At 40.9% G+C, this 19,196-nt stretch overlaps 2 protein-coding genes across 2 annotated transcripts; one reads left to right on the forward strand and one right to left on the reverse strand.

Moving 5' to 3' along the window:
- Positions 1-517: 517 nt before the first annotated feature.
- Positions 518-6,881, forward strand: hsp90ab1 (heat shock protein 90, alpha (cytosolic), class B member 1). The gene is made up of 12 exons (XM_020628015.2): positions 518-671; positions 1,721-1,864; positions 2,036-2,242; positions 2,536-2,695; positions 3,045-3,178; positions 3,267-3,572; positions 3,666-3,831; positions 3,954-4,144; positions 4,774-4,921; positions 5,074-5,342; positions 5,909-6,242; positions 6,328-6,881. Exons 2-12 carry the CDS (start codon positions 1,721-1,723, stop codon positions 6,444-6,446), a joined length of 2,178 nt encoding a protein of 725 aa, XP_020483671.1. The 5' UTR covers positions 518-671; the 3' UTR covers positions 6,447-6,881.
- Positions 6,882-12,321: 5,440 nt separating this feature from the next.
- slc35b2 (solute carrier family 35 member B2) lies at positions 12,322-18,138 on the reverse strand. Its single transcript, XM_065963443.1, has 4 exons — positions 17,864-18,138; positions 15,605-15,792; positions 15,327-15,487; positions 12,322-14,389 (listed from the first exon to the last, which is right to left on the reverse strand). Exons 1-4 carry the CDS (start codon positions 17,881-17,883, stop codon positions 13,457-13,459), a joined length of 1,302 nt encoding a protein of 433 aa, XP_065819515.1. The 5' UTR covers positions 17,884-18,138; the 3' UTR covers positions 12,322-13,456.
- Between the last annotated feature and the right edge of the window lie 1,058 nt (positions 18,139-19,196).

The following is a 19,196-nucleotide window of genomic DNA, read 5'->3' on the forward strand; positions in this document are numbered from 1 at the left end:
TAATATCTGGCGTTATTTATTAAACATTGTCCGTTGTCAAAAAATCAGTGTGAAAGTACTTTGTACAAAAAAAAAAACAATGGAAGAATACTGCCGCAAGGTGGCGGCAAAAGGCTCGCTGCTGGGCTCAATGATTGACTTTGTTATAGTGCAGTACTTCGGTACAAGGTTATATTTGAAAGCAGGTGTTTCGAGGTGCATTAAAGTGTAAAGCCTCAGCACAATGACACTTCTCCAGTAAAGGAAACGAAGAACACAGTTAGACGCGATTTATTATTTCACCAAGGACTGCTATTCAGTCAGGGCTGAGGGATTTTATTACCTATAATATGACATTGCTATAAGTTAAGCCTTTAAAGAATAGTATTGACAGGTGACATCAATGACAAGAATTATTTTACATTTTAAACAGTCGTTTCAACACTACTTGTTTGTAAAAATCAGCTTATTGAAACAGCATGTATTTTTCCTGAATAACAAGCTATCCTGTCTTTCAACCTCACACTGGTCGATGGTGCACCGCGGATGGATACAGCCGCACACTGCAACGAGTGTGTATAAAGAATCCGGGCTATTAAAAGGAAGTCCCTTTCCATTTCCCTGCGTCAGAGAGCAGAAGGGATAATATATTGGTTGCATTTTATTCAAGAAAAGTCAACGGAATAAACAAGGTATGTACGCGAGTATTTTGCTCACATGTGGGAGACATCACTCTCCTTTTTAACGTTTCGTTTTAGCGACCCTTTTCTTGTGAGTTATGAATGGATGTATCCACGACGAGAGTCCCCGAGTCACGACAACCCCGTAGCATGGTAACCGTCTCGTGGTAGCATGCAGATTTGGCCACTTCTTGTTTTTGTGTTTTCATTTCACATCATGATAACATCTTTAAATGGCGAGTTTTTTTGGGTTTTTCTTTAATGTAATGTTTGGTTGTTAAACTGCGGCAGTATGCGGCACTGCTAGGCCGGGCTTTGGTTGCATGAAGGCAGGTGTGGTGAGGATGACTGGGGTGTTATTTGTCGAAGCTAACCGTGTGCAGAATAAATACTGGATTAACAAGAATTTATCCAACAACTAGACCTTTTTGTTTAACAATTAACACCGAGGTTTATTTTTAATTACGTTTTTTTTGTTTTGTTTGTTTTTTTTGGTGTCGTTCATCGGTTTAATTTATGCATCTGAATTAAACAAATCCAAGCAGTTAACATAATATAACGATGGTTTTTATTTCATGCACGTACTGTCCTAAATTAAAAAGTCAACGACTGCTTCCACGGTTCATTACTTCTCGTTAAGTCTGCGTTGTATTTATATAATCGTAACTATTACGATTTTTTTTTTTAACGTTACGCGAAGTAACGTTTTAGCAACAATTAAACGTAAAGTGACGTATTCCTGTACGTAATCGGCGTGTTCGGCATTAGCCGTTCTGAAAGCACGTGTTTGCGGAGTCCATTGTCTGTCAGTCGACGCCATGTTGGTTCAACGCTACTTCCGCCGTGATGTGATGGAAGCTGTTGAATTTTGCGAAACCGACTTTTGGACTGGATCCAGCTATCATAACCGTTTTTTTTTTTCATGAAACGAAACTGAAATAACCCCATTAAAGTAGGCACATTGATTGATGTATATATTTTTTGCTTTCATTTCAACTGTCCTGTGTGATGTGTTTGTTTATTATATGTTTTAAAAGTAATTTTGTCTTTCTTTTGTGTAGATGCCTGAAGAAATGCACCAAGAGGAGGAGGCTGAGACCTTTGCCTTCCAGGCAGAGATTGCTCAGCTGATGTCCCTGATTATTAACACCTTCTATTCCAACAAAGAGATCTTCCTCAGGGAGTTGATCTCCAATGCCTCTGATGTAAGTCACAACAACATAAATTCAGTATAGTGTAGGTATTTTATTAAATGGTAACTAATGATGCTAGCAGAAGTAGTAATAACAATTATTCAAAGGTGATAATTGCACTCGCTCCAATGCTGCCGTAGACATTATCATAATTAAAGCTTTTATATTTTTCCCTCTTTACAGGCTTTGGATAAAATCCGCTATGAAAGCCTGACTGACCCCACCAAACTGGACGATGGCAAGGATCTGAAAATTGACATCATTCCCAACAAAGCTGAGCGCACCTTGACCCTCATCGACACAGGAATCGGCATGACCAAAGCTGACCTGATTAACAACTTGGGTACCATCGCAAAGTCTGGCACGAAGGCGTTCATGGAGGCCCTGCAGGTACAGCAGTGAGACGCGGTCTCGATTGCAGCATTTTGAAAATGAAAGCGCAATACATTTCACAGGATAGGAAGACTTCAATGTGATCATAATCTTTTGACATTGGCGGCCTATCTGCTAGAGTTGTTGAACCCACATACACACTTGTGATTGTACAACAATTGCTTTTTAAAAGCACACAAACCTGCAAAACAAGTTGAAGAACACACGCTTATCAAAGGGAACGTAACCTGTTACTGACAGTTTTCCATTTTAACTGCTGAAGGATTAATTATCAATTGTGTTCACTCTAGGCTGGAGCTGATATTTCCATGATTGGTCAGTTTGGTGTGGGTTTCTACTCTGCCTACCTTGTTGCCGAGAGGGTGGTTGTCATTACCAAGCACAATGATGATGAGCAGTACGCCTGGGAGTCTTCTGCTGGAGGTTCCTTCACAGTCAAGGTTGACACCGGTATGTTTCCAGACATGTTTGTTTTTGAATCCAAGTATTTGACACAGTAACATATATGTTGAATTAACCCTGTTTGGAAGTCAGCTAAGAAAGGATTATGACTTGTGTAATATAAAACCATGGCCATGGTACTTAATGCTGTATAGAGAATTTATAATTTTTCTATATAATGGGATGATGCAAATCCATATGCTGTTGTGTGCTGAGATTAATTTAAACGAGTTAAGAGTAGAGAGCGGCTGTTTACATCTTAAATAAACTGTATGAAACCTCTATGAATTCACACCTGTTGGAGATGTCAAATGTACCTTAACAGAGTGTGCTCATAGCAATATTATTTTGATCACAGGTGAGCCCATGGGCCGTGGAACAAAGATCATCCTGCACTTGAAAGAGGATCAGACGGAGTACATTGAGGAGAAGAGGGTGAAAGAAATTGTCAAGAAGCACTCTCAGTTCATTGGCTACCCCATCACCCTCTTTGTAAGTAATGAGCTTGACCTTTTGGTTTAGTTAAAAGTGTGTTGCCTGCCTGCTGGTAAAGCTAATTGCAGTCATTTTATTATTTAAGGTGGAGAAGGAGCGTGACAAGGAGATCAGTGACGACGAGGCAGAGGAGGAAAAGGCAGAAAAGGAAGAGAAAGAAGAAGGTGAGGACAAGCCAAAGATTGAGGATGTGGGCTCAGACGATGAGGAGGACTCCAAAGACAAGGACAAGAAGAAGACAAAGAAGATCAAGGAGAAGTACATCGACCAGGAGGAGCTGAACAAGACCAAGCCCATCTGGACCAGAAACCCTGACGATATCACAAACGAGGAGTACGGCGAGTTCTACAAGAGTCTGACCAATGACTGGGAGGATCACCTGGCTGTTAAGGTAACCTATGCTGTTCAAATAAATAGTCTCCAGTTCATGTCAATCTTCCAGCATTGTGGCCATGAACTAATTGAATTATGTTTCCCCATACAGCACTTCTCTGTGGAAGGCCAGCTTGAGTTCCGGGCCCTGCTCTTCATCCCCCGCCGTGCACCTTTTGACCTCTTTGAGAACAAGAAAAAGAAGAATAACATCAAGCTGTACGTCAGGAGAGTCTTTATCATGGACAATTGTGAAGAGCTCATCCCAGAGTACTTGAGTAAGTTGTATTTGGTTTTACAAAGACTGTAATGATCACTCGAATAGCTATTTATGCATGTGAAGAGTCAAAGACTGTCAATATTTTAAGGTTTGTAATCCTTTTTCCCTCCCTGTCTCCAGACTTTGTCCGTGGTGTGGTGGACTCTGAAGATCTTCCCCTCAACATCTCCAGAGAAATGCTCCAGCAGAGCAAGATCCTTAAGGTCATCCGCAAGAACATCGTCAAGAAGTGTCTGGAACTGTTTGCTGAGCTGGCTGAGGACAAGGAGAACTACAAGAAGTTCTACGAAGGGTTCTCAAAGAACATCAAGGTATCTAAAAATAAATGCAGCCAGCCACATGGTTATTATCAAGACAACTTTTCTAATGTCTTAACTTAAGCTCCTCTTTATATTGCATTCCTTGTGTCTTCAGTTCATCTCTGTGGATCCATAAGGTTTACCTTTATTTGTAGATTTAGTTGTTTCAGTACCCTTTAGTTATCTAAGGCAGTGTAGTCGTAGCTTAGTTGCTCCTAGAAACTTCTAAATGTCAGTCATTGTCTCTTAGCCTTATCTCGCGTTCATGATATCATGCAGTTTTTTTTATTTTTTTTTTATTGCTTAATTAGGCTTACTTGCAGTCCTCATGTACTGTAGACTAGTCCTTAGTAATCATATATGACTCTTAAAGTCAGATCTACAGCACTAACTGGAGGTTTGTTGGACATGATGGTTTACATATTTTGTGACAAGGCTCAACAGATTCACTTTACTATTTAAAAAAGAGAATGCTGCTTGAATCCGGTAGTGTTGTATCCTCCAGGAACTGCATCACACAGCAGGCTAATCTAGGACAGGACCATAAAGAGGGGAGTTAACACTAAGCGTATTTGAGTTGATAATGTTGATAAGCTGCTGTTTTTATAGGATGTAATTTAAGAACTTTCCTCTGTCTGTAGCTGGGCATCCACGAAGACTCTCAGAACCGCAAGAAGCTGTCTGAGCTCCTGCGTTACCACAGCTCCCAGTCAGGAGACGAGACCACATCCCTCACAGAGTACCTGACCCGCATGAAGGAGAACCAGAAGTCCATCTACTACATCACTGGTGAGTTTATCTCCTAGGAAATGTGTGTATACATGTATATTTTAGTGTCTTTTTCTCACACAATTCTGATTGAGGGATAATAATTGAACATGTCTATTATTGGTTTGAATGTGTTTGGCTCCTAAAATGTCACAATAACTGTCCCACTTAAGGTGAGAGCAAGGACCAGGTGGCCAACTCCGCCTTCGTCGAGCGCGTCCGCAAGCGTGGCTTCGAGGTCCTGTACATGACAGAGCCCATTGACGAGTACTGTGTCCAGCAGCTGAAGGAGTTCGATGGCAAGAGCCTGGTCTCTGTCACCAAGGAGGGTCTGGAGCTTCCAGAGGATGAGGAGGAGAAGAAAAAGATGGAGGAGGATAAGGCCAAATTTGAGAGTCTCTGCAAGCTCATGAAGGAGATCCTCGACAAGAAAGTGGAGAAGGTCGGTGTTTCTAATGAACAAGCATCTATGTTAACCCTAATTTCCCTTTATGCTGTTGGATATAAGGTTATTGCAGACTACAGTTGACAGTGTTTTATTTGGTAACAGGTGTCCTAACTGGTCCTAAGTTGTATTCTGGTGAGTTGTTTGCAGCAGAAAGGAGGCCCAGAAAGTCTTGTGTGTTCTGAATGATTATTAAGTGTGTCCTGACTTGTATTGGTTTCCAAATGACTTAAGGGGATAAAATCCCAGAACTTGAATTGTTATTTCTGAGTGTGACCTAACAGATGCTTGATGTATTTTGTGCAACAGAATTTCAAACTAATATATTTTAACCAAAAGGTACAAGTGTTTGAGGGTTTTTGGTTTTGGTCTACAGAGACAAGATTGACAGTGTTGATGTCAAATATTTCTATGGACATGCTGTGTTGCGCATCCATTTCTAACATGACTGTTTTGCATGCTTTATTAACTTTGGTTTTAAAATGTTTCAAGTTGCTGTTCAGAGGTGCATGTTGTGGTTTTCTTGAGTCTCAAAAAAAATTGTATTGGGCTGTGTCATCCAGGTGACAGTGTCCAACAGACTGGTGTCCTCGCCCTGCTGCATCGTCACCAGCACTTACGGCTGGACGGCCAATATGGAGAGGATCATGAAGGCCCAGGCACTCAGGGACAACTCCACCATGGGCTACATGATGGCTAAGAAGCACCTGGAGATCAACCCAGACCACCCCATCGTGGAGACTCTCAGGCAGAAGGCTGACGCAGACAAGAACGACAAGGCAGTGAAGGACCTAGTCATCCTGCTGTTTGAAACTGCCCTGCTGTCCTCAGGCTTCTCCCTGGACGACCCACAGACCCACTCCAACCGTATCTACAGAATGATTAAACTCGGCCTGGGTAAGTTCATGTTTCAGATCAATCAAAGTAGTTTTATCTGCCTGATACTTTCGTGGATTCCTAACAAACACCCTTGTATTTCTAGGTATCGACGATGACGATGTCCCCATAGAGGAGGCCACCTCTTCAGCCGTCCCAGATGAGATTCCTCCCCTAGAAGGCGAAGGTGACGACGATGCTTCACGCATGGAGGAAGTCGATTAAACCAATCCACCAGATTTCTAACACTTTAGCCTCACTTTTCAATTGTTCATCCTTTAAAACTGCAGTAACTGCAAAACAAATAGTCATTCATGTTGTGTGGTGGACCAGTGTTGCTCTTGTGTCCAGAGCATTACTCTGCAAGACCCCCTTTTTAAGAAAAGCAGTTTTGGTTTTTGCGTTCATGGTGACCACATATGTTTTAAAGAGTACCCTGTTGCACTGAGTTTTAAATGTTGGAGCGGTAAATGTGTGAACATGGGAATGGTACATTCCATTATCAGATCAGGTCTGGTGGAGGGTTTGTGGAAGGTTCTGCTCATGTGCAACACTGCACGCTGCATGGAGAGAGGACTGTAAGATTCCTTTGCCTGAGTCCAGGCTTGTCTGTATTCCAAGTCTTGTTTTGCAAAAAATTAAAGATGTAATACCTTACAATCTGTCTTTGGCTTTTAATATTATGATGTACACTATTAAGATCAGGTTCTCTACACATTTGTGCAATCTAAAAAAGGGAAAGTAGATGCATCGAGTTACATTGACATGCTTTAACTTCATACTTTTGGTTAATTCCTCTAGTTGATCACTAGGTGGGGGGCAAGCGCCACAAAGCAGAAGTGGCTTCATTACCAAGTCTTCACATAATCCGCATGAATGAAATGATCTTCATATCTTAAACTGCTGATTACTAAAACCATTGGTTAGCCTTTAAAATGTTGGAAAATAGTTTTTTTTTCAGTTCCAGTGAACTTCACAGAGACCTGTTCACAACCCAAACAAATGAACAGTTCAGATATGAAGCAACAAAATGTCTATTGGGATTCTTTCCAATAAAGGCAGCGTTTGACCATATGTGAGAAATACATAAATCCACAATGAAGACTAAATTTGAACTGGCAGAGACCTTGAGCAGAACCAGACTCAATAGACTGCAATCTGCCTAGAACGTGAGGAAAAAAGGAAGTTGGACAGGTTACCATATATAACATTTGCACAAGTGAGGGGGAACTTAACTGAATTCATGGTTCAAAAGGGGGTACCTTTGAAACACCTTTGCATGTCCTTTAAATTATACTTATTCAATCAAAACGCTGGTTCCTTTAATCAGAAATGTCTGTCATGTTAGAAAACAGTCACATCCTGTATCTGGACATGTAGAAATGCTCTTTGTTATCACTGGTTTTTAAGTTCCATTGAATGAAAAGGAAAACATGTTCATGTTGTTACCAGAAATGTGAGCAATGCCACGTGTGGATAGAATTACAATCTTAAGTTCATATCTAATACATCGTAAAGTTTTTCGAAAGAGCGTATGAGGCATCCTCAGCGTCACTCTTTGGAGGAAATGTCATGTACTGGTATGTTGTTTTCCTGAAAGTCATGTGCTTCGTAAATCTGTGAGGGGGCGGCAGCAGCAGCCAGCCTTTGTCAGTAAAAAGTGTGTGAAGTGTGGGCGTCTGTCCTCCTCAACACACACTCACACACATTCAGAGTGATAGTGGGGAACTTCAGCATTGTCATTCAGAAACATACAGAAGACACTGAGATTCTCACACATTGAATGGACCATCTTTGTGTGTTTCAGCTACCCACCCATGCATGGGTATTCACTGTAGAATGAAAACTTTTCATCTCATATTTCTAACTCTTAGATTTCATAACTACGGCTTTTTTTTCTCATCATTTTGACTTTATATTGAACATTTGACTTTTCTTCTCAAGAATATGACTTCTTATCTCAAAACGGCCTTATTTCTGAATCATCTCTCAATCTCTTACGTACTCTGAGTTTACAATACGATCATTTATTTCATAACTATAACCATTTATGTAAGAATTATAACATTTATCTTATAAAAATCAAATCTCATTATTATGACTATAATCATAGAGTTTCCATGATTGTCATGACATCTTATTAGGACTTTCTTATTTATAATAAATAGCTTTCATCTTGTGATTACATTGAATTAATGACTTGTATTCCTAACTCTAAATCTCAATATAAATTGTAATCTATTTTTTTTTCCTTTTCTTTCATAATTATGACTTTTTTTTATCTGATCATTAAAACTGATCATTGAGGTACTCTCAGTATTATGGGCTTCTATATCTCTGTCTGGTTCAGCTTGGGGAAATTTCCTGGTTCTGAGGCTCATCCAGACACAGTCAACAATCAACAAGAGAACCTTATGAGGTTATAAGTTGCTTCTGGTCTGACTCTAGCTGTGGTTCAACAAAAGACTTCCTGTGGAAACATTTTACTTCATTGTGTAAATTTGCTCTAAGCCCACACACACTGAGTGCATTAACTGGGGGCGGGGTCCCCTTGTGTTTCTGGGGGTGGGGGCGTAGCATTTTCTTTGCACTGTCAAGAGTTCTTGTGACCTTTCAGGCCTGTGGTCTCTCCTCTGCATGGTGTCAGCGCTGAAATCGTGTTAAAAATGTGATTACTGGAAGACTGCATGTCCTACTTACTGTAAAAAGAGTTCTTTGTTATGTCACTGAACGGTGGCTTTAGTTTCAGATGAATGTGTACTAACTTAACAAAACTGTACATATGCTTGCCCATATACTATACGTCTCTTCATATCTCATGGTGACATCAGTGAATAGATAACAAATGGCCACAGTGCTGATAACATTCAACCGCAGAAAATTTTCGTTTTTGCATCACAAAACTCTGCGCTACAGTACATGCTGCAAAGTCACCATTCTGCAGGACTTCTGCAAAGTGAAGTGACTATTCAATTTCCATGAAATTGACAATGCAAGATACTAGAAATAACACAACTCCTACTCATGATCTAAAACATCTATGTTGCGTAAAGCACAGATGTACTGTTACTTCTCATATTCAAAGGCAGGAACAGGATAAAGACCCACAGAGTTGGCAGGAAGCTACATGTGCAGATTAAGAACCCAAACGTGAGAAATAAAACCTTCTAACATGAAGTATAACATTCATCAACCCTCAAAAACCATAACCTGAATGACTGTAAGAGAGTTGAGAGTAACACATGGTTTGCCACATTGTGGCACTGTGAAGCAAAGTGTGAAGGAAAACTAAAGTTATGAAGGCTAAATAGGGAACTTGTTCTGCTTCAGTCTCCAAGAAGTACTTTAAATGTTCTACATCAAATAAGAATAAGTTTCTTAAATATGATTACATCAGAGGATTTATAGCACAACACTGACTGTCCATTGTTGTGAAGATACCACCACCAGCAGGTTAGCTTAGCTTAGCACAAAGACTGGAAACAACTAGCCTGGCTCTGAACAAAGGTGATACCTTTTCCCTCCAGCATGAAGAAAGCTCATTAACCAACAATCTAACTGTGTAATGATCTTGTTCAAAAAGGAGAATGGCAAACTGTGTTTTCACAAACAGTGGTGTGTTGAACTGTTTTTTTGGTTTGGAGCTGTTACGTTGACAACCAGCAAACTCATCTAAGGACACATAAATGGAAATTGCATTGGTCAGTATTTACATTTCTTGGATTCTGGTGATGTCAAAATAAAAAAATCGAATCCAATTTTCTGTAAATTACAATTAAAAGTCCACCTCTATTTTCATGTTTTAACTCGACAGGGGGATGCAAATGATTATTCTCTAAATATCGAAGGGGAATGCCGGGTCTCTATCAAGTCTACATTTTTGCATCAATCAACATATCAAGTTTGTCCTTTTAAAGAATTTGATACTTTTTCTCTTCCCAGCAACTAAGCCATGGATGTTAAAATGCCTTGTAAGGTATGTAGGATACTGAATAAAAGCTTGTTACAGAAAGCTCACATGTGACGTCAGGCTCTGCTTAAAAACTCTGACGCTCATACGGGCTATTTTAAATGGCAAAAAAATGTCGGCCTGTGCAAGCAAGAGCCCAGACTAACGTGTTGGTTGGGGGACGAAACCAGAGGTCCTTCACCGCTCTCGTCTTATCATTTGGACTCCTTTAAACCAAATGGGGTGTAGGAGGTTGTCAAATGAGAGCTGGGGGGAAATTCCCCATCAACAGCTGTGAGACTGATCAATCATGGGGGGGATATTTCTTGGCACTTTACAGTCAAACCTGGACTTCGATGTGATGTTCACTGAATTACATTAATGGTCTAGTTTATGATTCAGGGTAGATATGCAAAAACAGCACAGATACTTTAATGTCAATTCATAACATGGCCAGTCTTTCTACAGAAGAGGAAATATTGTAGAGAAGAGATTAAAATTTGATTTGAACTGCAATCCAGCAGTTATAGTTTGGACCTGGTTCCCTGTCCTGGCTCTGGCTGCCCATCAGTCTACACTGTTGAATTGTGGGGGCCATGTGGTAGGGAAGGTGTGGAAGGTAGTATCTGCGTTGTAACTACCTGGCTATCTCACATAAACACCTGGGTCTGTTAAAGGTGGCAGCGCTGTTTTGGTTGCGGTGGCAACTAAGGGCCCTGTGGTAGGTTATGAAACTTATCAGTAGGGAATTGGGGCATACTTGGGATAAGGGGTCTCCTCACTGAGCAGTTATCCTTTAATTAGGGCAAAAGTATCTTGTGTCTATTCAAATTGCCCTGCTGTATGCAAGAGAAAGTCAAGAGGAACCCACGTTTGTTAGTTTCAGACAAGCATATAATTAACTTTAGCACATATGTAGATGACACCCAATTCTACATAGTTGATCATCTTGTGGACCCCTGAGCTCTGTTAACATAGTTTTTGTATAAATGGAATGTCATATTTTTACATGTTAGCATGACAGGAATGACTTTGGAGTCCTTGGCCAGGACTTGAGTTGGGAAGCTGGTGTTTTAATGGTGTTTAATCATCCCACCATTAAGAATCATTGGATTATGTAGCTTTGAGGAAGTCCTTTTGTATCTACAGCATGAGCAGGTTTCTTTCACAGAGGCCAAATCTTAATTTCCATGACTTTCATGTGACGTCCTGCAAATCTGAGGGCCGACTGATGTTCCACTGTCAAATAGTTTTGATTGTAAAGGCTCTGATGCAGACTTTTCAGACATTTGTGCACTTTCCGTGAGTCTGCATTCCTGCAGATTTTCATGTGGGACTTGTAGTTTGTAGCCAAATATACGTGTAGAATGTGGTGACCCAGTTTCCCCATTAATTGTTAACAAGGTAAGCATAGGCTATGAAAGACAAAACCTTTAAAGAAGTGAAGATTGAAGTTACAAAATGTTGTTAAATACTGCTGTTAATATACACTGAATGATTGCGGAGTAGTTGTGCATTTACATAGTTGGCTTTTCTGATTTTTAGTCGTTTGCTTAAATGTGTACTATAACACTTTAATATAACTTCACAAATACACGAGAGGTGCTGCTTGTGATGTGATGTAATTATAGTGTGTCCCATTCCTTTTTTGTATACCAAGTAGTTGACTGCAATATGCAACCAAACCATTGCGACTGATCCCTTGAATCAATTACAGCTAAAATCTCTTACTAATGCTACTACTGCAACAATCCATCAAGTTTCTCAAACCTGCAAATACTGATGAAAATAATTGTGAAGGAAACCAAACTTTTAGTCAGAGTACCACTACAGAAATTCCATTAACAAAGGAAGATGGGGAGGGGAGGTTGATTGACAAATTGATCATGCACAAATGTCAGGAAATCCTCAGGAATCGTCCCATGGGGACCATGAAAGCATGAGGAAATGTAATCAAACAATTAGATGTTGTGATATGTTTTTGTTTTTATCAAATGGGTTGGAATGACTGACGGATAAATCGAATGTGTAAGGCTTATAACCGCAGAACGATAGTAGCAAGGGAATAATCAATTTACTGGAGTTGCCTCACAGACCAAATGGCATGACAAATTATTTTTTAAGTAAAATAAACATCTTCACTTCGTAGTGTTAAGTTAATTTCATGTTTTATTATTAATCCAGAGGAAATAGTAGAATGATAAAAACAAGATCTCAGTAACATTGTATTTCCCTTGTATGCATTCTGTTCTGCAAACCGTCCTCCACTTTTCACATCCCAGTGATGGCATTGAGCATCAACTTCATCATCATCATCCATTCTGTCAAACATTCAAATGTAACAGTGAAACACATGAAGCAGTCCTCTTTATAAAAGTACACAACAGACAGGTTGGTTGAAAATAAACATGACTAAGAGAGATATATTTACAAGACTCTTCTGCCTGATTTGAATAAAATGAAGTAACAGACCTTTTGAGACCTAAAAATAATGAGGTGCAAGGAATAACAACAGCAGCAGCATCTGCTTCAGTGTTGTTGAGCCAAAATGATACCATTTGTAAATAGTGTTCTTCACAAGTCTTTTACCATCCCTCCCATCTTTTACATAGGTTAGCCTTGGGATCATGTTAGTATACCTTTAACTAAAAAATAAATGTATGCACCATGTGTTCAGGCTATTTCTTTTTTTTTTACAGATATACAAGATTAATTCCCACATTAAGACACATAAAGGCCCCTGCTCTCCAACATGGAGGACTGTGAGATAAGCTTTATGACTGAAATGTTCCACAGCCGGAGTAAAGTGTTGTCTATACAAGAGGTGGCGGTCAAATATTTGGGAATTACAGTAGGTACATGAGAGCAATGTAGTTAACAGAAAATTGATTCGATACAGCTCACAAACATTTATCCAAGGTAACAGTACCATTTAATTTGGCTGTACAAGCCACATATGGTGATTAAAGAAAGATAAGAACAGATTCTATGGTTAAACTATGAACGAGGTGATGAGGCGTTTTGCACAGTTTATGGTATGGGACTTGTGTAATAGACAATCTTACAGGCACTCAAAGCTTCTGTGACTGCTGACCTGACAAATCACATTGGACCCCTTAGGGGCATCTTTGTGTAAGAGTCAAAACCGCAGAATCCCTTTCTGTACCTTAGCCAACAAAATCAGAAACAATAGGAAAAGAACAGTTAAAAAAAACTGACACAAATAGACATAAATGCGCCACAGAAAACGTGGCCTCAGTTCCCAGTTTGGAGTGATCCCACAGTGCTACACCTTCTGCCCGAGCAACTGTGCAGGCCGCCTGCCTGACTTCATGCGGCTACGAGCATACACCCGCAAGAAAAGTGCCAAGAAAACTACAGCGACACCAAATCCACCGACTATGGAGACGGTGTGCCCGTAGAGGAAGCATGAGAGGAGGATGGCGATGGCCTGCCGTAGGGTCATGATGATGGTGAAGACTGCAGCTCCAAACTGGTTGATTGTGTAGAAGATGAAGAGTTGGCCGCATGCAGAGCAGACGGACAACAACACAGCATGAAAGGCAAACTCGGAGTGGCGCGTCATGAAGGCCAGCGAGTCAAAGAAGGCGCCCTGCTCCAGTAGCGAGCCGACTGTGAAGAGGCAGGAGAACAGGTTGACCCCGAACATCATCTGCACCGACGACATCTTGTACTTGAACAGGTTGTCCTGCCAGTTGGAGGTGAAGCTATCGAAGACAATGTAGCCGACGAGGATGATGATCCCGCTGAAGGTGGTGACAGTGGACGGGTGTTTGCTGGGCGTGCTGGACAGCAGGAACATGCTGACCCCCACAGAAATCAGCACGGCGGTTAAGTATTCCCAGTATTCGTAGCTCTTGTGGGAGACAATCTTTCCCATGAGCATGACAGGAATGACTTTGGAGGCCTTGGCCAGGACTTGAGTGGGGAAGCTGATGTACTTGAGCGCCTCGTACTGGCACCAGCTGCTCATGATGTTGGAGAGGGAGGCAAAAGAGTACTTGTACATGGGTGCTCCATGGCTAGGCTGCTTGAACATGAGGCACCACAGGCCCGACACAGTCAGAGCAAGGATACGATTCATAAAGACCAAGAACTGAGAGTCCTTGAATTTCTCACCCTGCTCCTCTGGAGTCTCGGCTCCATAGGAACGGGTCATTACACGCTCCTGCAGGACTCCCCATGTCAGGTAGGAAACCTGGGAATGAGAGTAAAGACTTTAGCTTCGACTTTAAACTCTCTTTTGATCATCATTATGTCACTCTGTAGCCGGAGCATTAGGTAGGTTTGGCTTTGCTGCCCTGCTAATACATTACTAAACCGGCATTTGTATGATTATTTAAAAGTTGCTGTTATGTTTCTTACTCTCTCTACTGGTAGAAATGATACCTGGGGAACATATCTCCAAAAAATACCAACAGACAAAGCTGCAAATGGTCAGCCAAAGCCTTAAATAGCCTTGGATGGACCCATAAAACTGTTCTTTGTTATGCTTTTATTTCTACTTTCTTAAGCCTATTGTCACTTACACATCGCAAGTTTTGGTGCTATAATGCTGTACTATAATTTTGTACTAAAAATACCAAGACTGGACTTTGTCTACTGCTGAAGCCTCAGATGAACTTAAAAAAATATAAAAGTAATCTCAAAAAGTAATGCCATTGCGATGAGTCATTTTTAAGTCAGCAGAAAGCAGGTGAACGATTAAGAGTAAAAACATTTTTTTTGTATGCATGTCATGTGAGTATAGTATTGGTGAACATGATAAACAGTTCAAGAGACACAGAGCAACATTATCATTAATACGGCGGTTGTGTTCCTGCCCCTCCTGACGCCCTGCTATGAGCTTCATCTCTTATCTGTCCCTTTAATGGAGCCGCTAAATGTTCCAAAAAGTGTGTTACTTATTTAAAAGCATTGTGTGTGTTTGTTGCGGGGTATGTATGCAGCACGTCTCTTTAAACAAGCTTTCATTCAATTACTGAACTAATGAGCTAATGGCAGATCAAACTGAGAATAATGGAACTTCCACAAATCAAACACTGTCAGTAAAGCTGTACAAACATTATGGGCGTTGTTATAGAAAGTAGATCCCACATAGCTTTATGTACACTATGTAATGTCTGTGTCCCCACCTGAAGTCCGGCAGCACAGAAGATTAATTTGATGACCTGTCTGACTGACGAGCCTGAATGTCCCTCGTTCCTGGATCCAACTGACACGTCATCCAACAGACCTGACTTGGCCTCACTGCCAAACACACAGGACTTTATGACAGGGAAGCAAATCCCACTGCCTGGAAAGAAAATACAAATATTTAAAAAGTAATGAACTTGATCTGAGAGTTGGTCATGGAAGGACAAAAGCCTTTAACTGGCATGTGTTCCAAATGGTACGTCTCACATGCACAAACCTGTGTCTAGGTAATTGGTACGCTTGAAGTAGCTAATGAGGAAGTAGCCAGGGATGATGATGGTGGAGTATCCCAGGATGTTGACAAGGAAGCGAAAGAACCAGACGTCGTGCCAGCCTTCCAGTAGTGACGACTCGTCGGCAGCCGCTGTCGAAGGAAAGAGGAGCAACACAAGTGCGAGCCAAACCCTGCAATGCAAACAAATGATTAAAAGATCATCCTCCATCCGGCAGCGATATAATTAGGGCAAACAAGTGCATAGTGTGTCTAGTGATAAATACAATGCCAATATTCTAATGCAAACAGAAAAAAAATGGAAAGGTCCGCAAACTGTTCTGCCTCGAATTGGCAATTTTATTTTAAACATGGTTTCTATCTCCAAGATATTCCTTAGGCGACGATCGAAACATGGCCCTGTATAAATAACATTGCCATTGGGGAGCTGAACAGTACAGACCTTTCTCTTTTTTCTGCAGTTAGTACCTTTTTTGTCCTGCACCTGTATACATTTTGTGCTCACACTAGTTATTTTTGATATAATCTAATGCAAATCATACACTGCGCCCGTTGGAAACGACATGCGGGAAAGGAGCAGCAGGACAAATTTGAACACAAGGCCGCCCGTTCTCGAGGACTTAATCCTCAGTACATGGGGCGCGCTCTAACCACTAGGCAAGCGGCGCCCCAACCAACATTTATCTTTATCTAATTATTTAACCAGGAAGACTTCATTGAGATGTTCAAGCATACCTGGCCAAGTCAGACACATCGCAGTTAACGAAGTTTCTGTCAAACAACGAGCGGCCATACAAATATAACACAAGATGCATTACTCTGCTTTTTAGCCTGTTTCTTCGGCTGGGTTGTCACAAACTGAGTCAAAGCTACCCAAACCTAAACACATGGTTTATGCAGGCTACAGTAGAATTTAGAGAAGCATGAAGAACACATCACGCACAAAAACACAACCCGTCGAGAAATGAGAGGCGTATCATTGCCCAACATCCCAAAACCAACACTGATGACAAAAGCACAATTGTGGTGAAACCCTAGCTTCCAATTAAAAAGGTGTGCTGTCTTGCTGTCGTGGCACAGTGTGTATCCATTTCGAAGTGAGTTTGGGCGTTCTCCCAGGGGGCCTGACTCACATAGAGCCTCTTTGTGTGGGACTCCGGCCTTGGCCTGGTCTGCCACTGTAGCCCACTGCAGAGAGAGACCTGGGCTCTGAACAAGCAGTGTATTAAACGCAGGAATGCACTGCACAGGGCAAAGCAGGCAGCCCACACTGAGCTCTACACCAGGCACTGAGAGAAATAACCGTGCCTGAGGAGAGAACGCTTGTAGCTTGTCAAGAGTGTTTTAACACAAATTAAAAAATGAAACTACACAGCATCTCCTGGGTTCTGAAGGGAAATTAGATGGCTAAGTCTCACATCAGAACTTGTTTACTGCTACTCTGTGGTGGAATATGTTATCAAACTCCATTTGATCTGCCCGGTCCCCCCCCCCCCCCACTTAATAAAAAGCTGAAGACCCAGCTCTTTCATTAACACATAAGATGCTGCTGATGATAGTGATGACGATTAATGATGATATATAAAAAATAAAAAAAAGTATTCCATACACTTTGGTCATTGCCTCTGTGCACTGACGTGTTTCCTCCCTTTCTAGATCCGAGTGTGTCTGGTATATACTCTCAGATTAACACAGTAAACACATCAGTGCCAAAGGAAAAAAAAAAAAACCCAGACTGATGACAGATGTGAATTAATGTCAGCCACACTCCCACAGCTGATGGTGTCCTTATGCCTCATCATAATGACTATTTTTAAAGTATTACCAAAATCACAGACGCCCTCTAATTTTCTGTACTTATCTACAGTAATCTAAATGTGTTACTCTTTAGTTATGAAATATCACAAAGATTGCTTTGCAGCTATACGCCTTTTTTTTTTTTTTTTTTTCTTTTGACCCTTCAGGGACACCGTTTCTGTTTTTCAAGCCTGTGAAAACAAGGAAATCGATGCTTAGAATAGCAGCTACGAAAATATGAAAAACGCATTTAAGCAAGCTCAATCTTAGTTGAAAGATTATCCCTAAACCGCAAACAACAACAGACTGACAGTAACCTGTGTAACTGTATACACCTGTCTCCCAAGGTGACGTGTATGAGTCAGACTGTTTGAACACCTCTGTAACTTATCTTTAACATTCATGGATGTTGTTTTTGTTTTTTTTTCCTCTTGGTCTTAAACGTACCTCCATGAAAAAGATGGCATTTTCCCCACACTCAGTATCCCGACACACCTGGCGCAGCACACACGCCGACACACTCAAACGTCGTCGCTGTCACAGATCATAAGGACGCGCGCGCACCGAGCAGGCAGCGATGTTTTTATTTTTTACAAACAAAAGGGAGTGCCTCCTTCTTTTTTTTTTGTACGAGCCGCCTTTAGCTTTGATATCTCCAACTTATCCTCAATGGCCGATGTGTTCACTTGAGCAGGAAAGGCCCCCCTCCCCTCCTCCTCATCCTCATCCTCATCCTCCGCTTCGCTCAGCAAGCACCAAAAGGATGTCGGAGACACAACAGCGCTAATCTGCCGCGCCTGCCCCCTGTCGGTGTGGAAGAGTAACAGCACCGCGTACACACACACACACACACACACAGACGATTCAAAGCGATCACAGGACGTGTCGTAGTACTTGCACGCTGTTAATTAGACATAATTTGTTGCAATTTTTTTTGATTATTTTATCTGTTCAATTATAGTATTTCTGACCTTACCTTGCTGCTTCAGATTTCTAAAATTACCAAAGCATGTAATATATAGTTACAATTTTTGTATTTTTGTCTTCAGTTGTTGGCCAGCTCTCTGATCGCCTCCTCATTGAGTTGCATACCTGCAAAAAGAAAATTCTGACACAGTCGTCTAATTATGTTATATTCAACAATATTAAATTAAGCTTATGATCTTTAATGAAGCACAGAACAGCCATATTTTTTTTTATAGTGCCGTTTCTCAAGCTCATGAGTGAGATATTTGATTATTCATTGAAAAAAAACAACCTTTGTTAACCAAGATTATTTTTTCAAACTGTTATTAGTAGTAATAATAGTCATAATAATGTTGTTTTAACAAAATGGTTGCCAACTTGTGATCCAGGTCCCCCCCCTAGGAGAGTTGCCAAAGATCTCAGAGGGGGTGCAATGCTTTGTCTGTTCTGATGCTGGACTTAGCCTACAATCATAATATACTTACTGCATAGTTGATTCTGTATGGATTCATCAGTGAGAACTATTCTAATTGATGTAAAATGTATAAATCAATTTGTATGGGTCCTGGGTGGATCAGTTTTTCTTTATCAGATACAAGTAGGGTAGAACTTCTTGATAAGTAAAACTGGTTCCTCAACACATCTCTGTTTTTATCATAGCCTGTGGCAACACCAGAATGACCTGCACTTTGTATAACAAAAACAGCTTCATGCTATGGACTCGATGCGGAAGTAAGTCAAGTTTCACAACACCGTGTTCTGGTTTTTGTCCTTAAATGTCTTTTGTGAAAAGATGTTTTCCTCAGAAGTTCTG

This window comes from Labrus bergylta, chromosome 15 (genome assembly GCF_963930695.1).
Source record: "Labrus bergylta chromosome 15, fLabBer1.1, whole genome shotgun sequence".
NCBI classification, from domain to species: domain Eukaryota; kingdom Metazoa; phylum Chordata; class Actinopteri; order Labriformes; family Labridae; genus Labrus; species Labrus bergylta.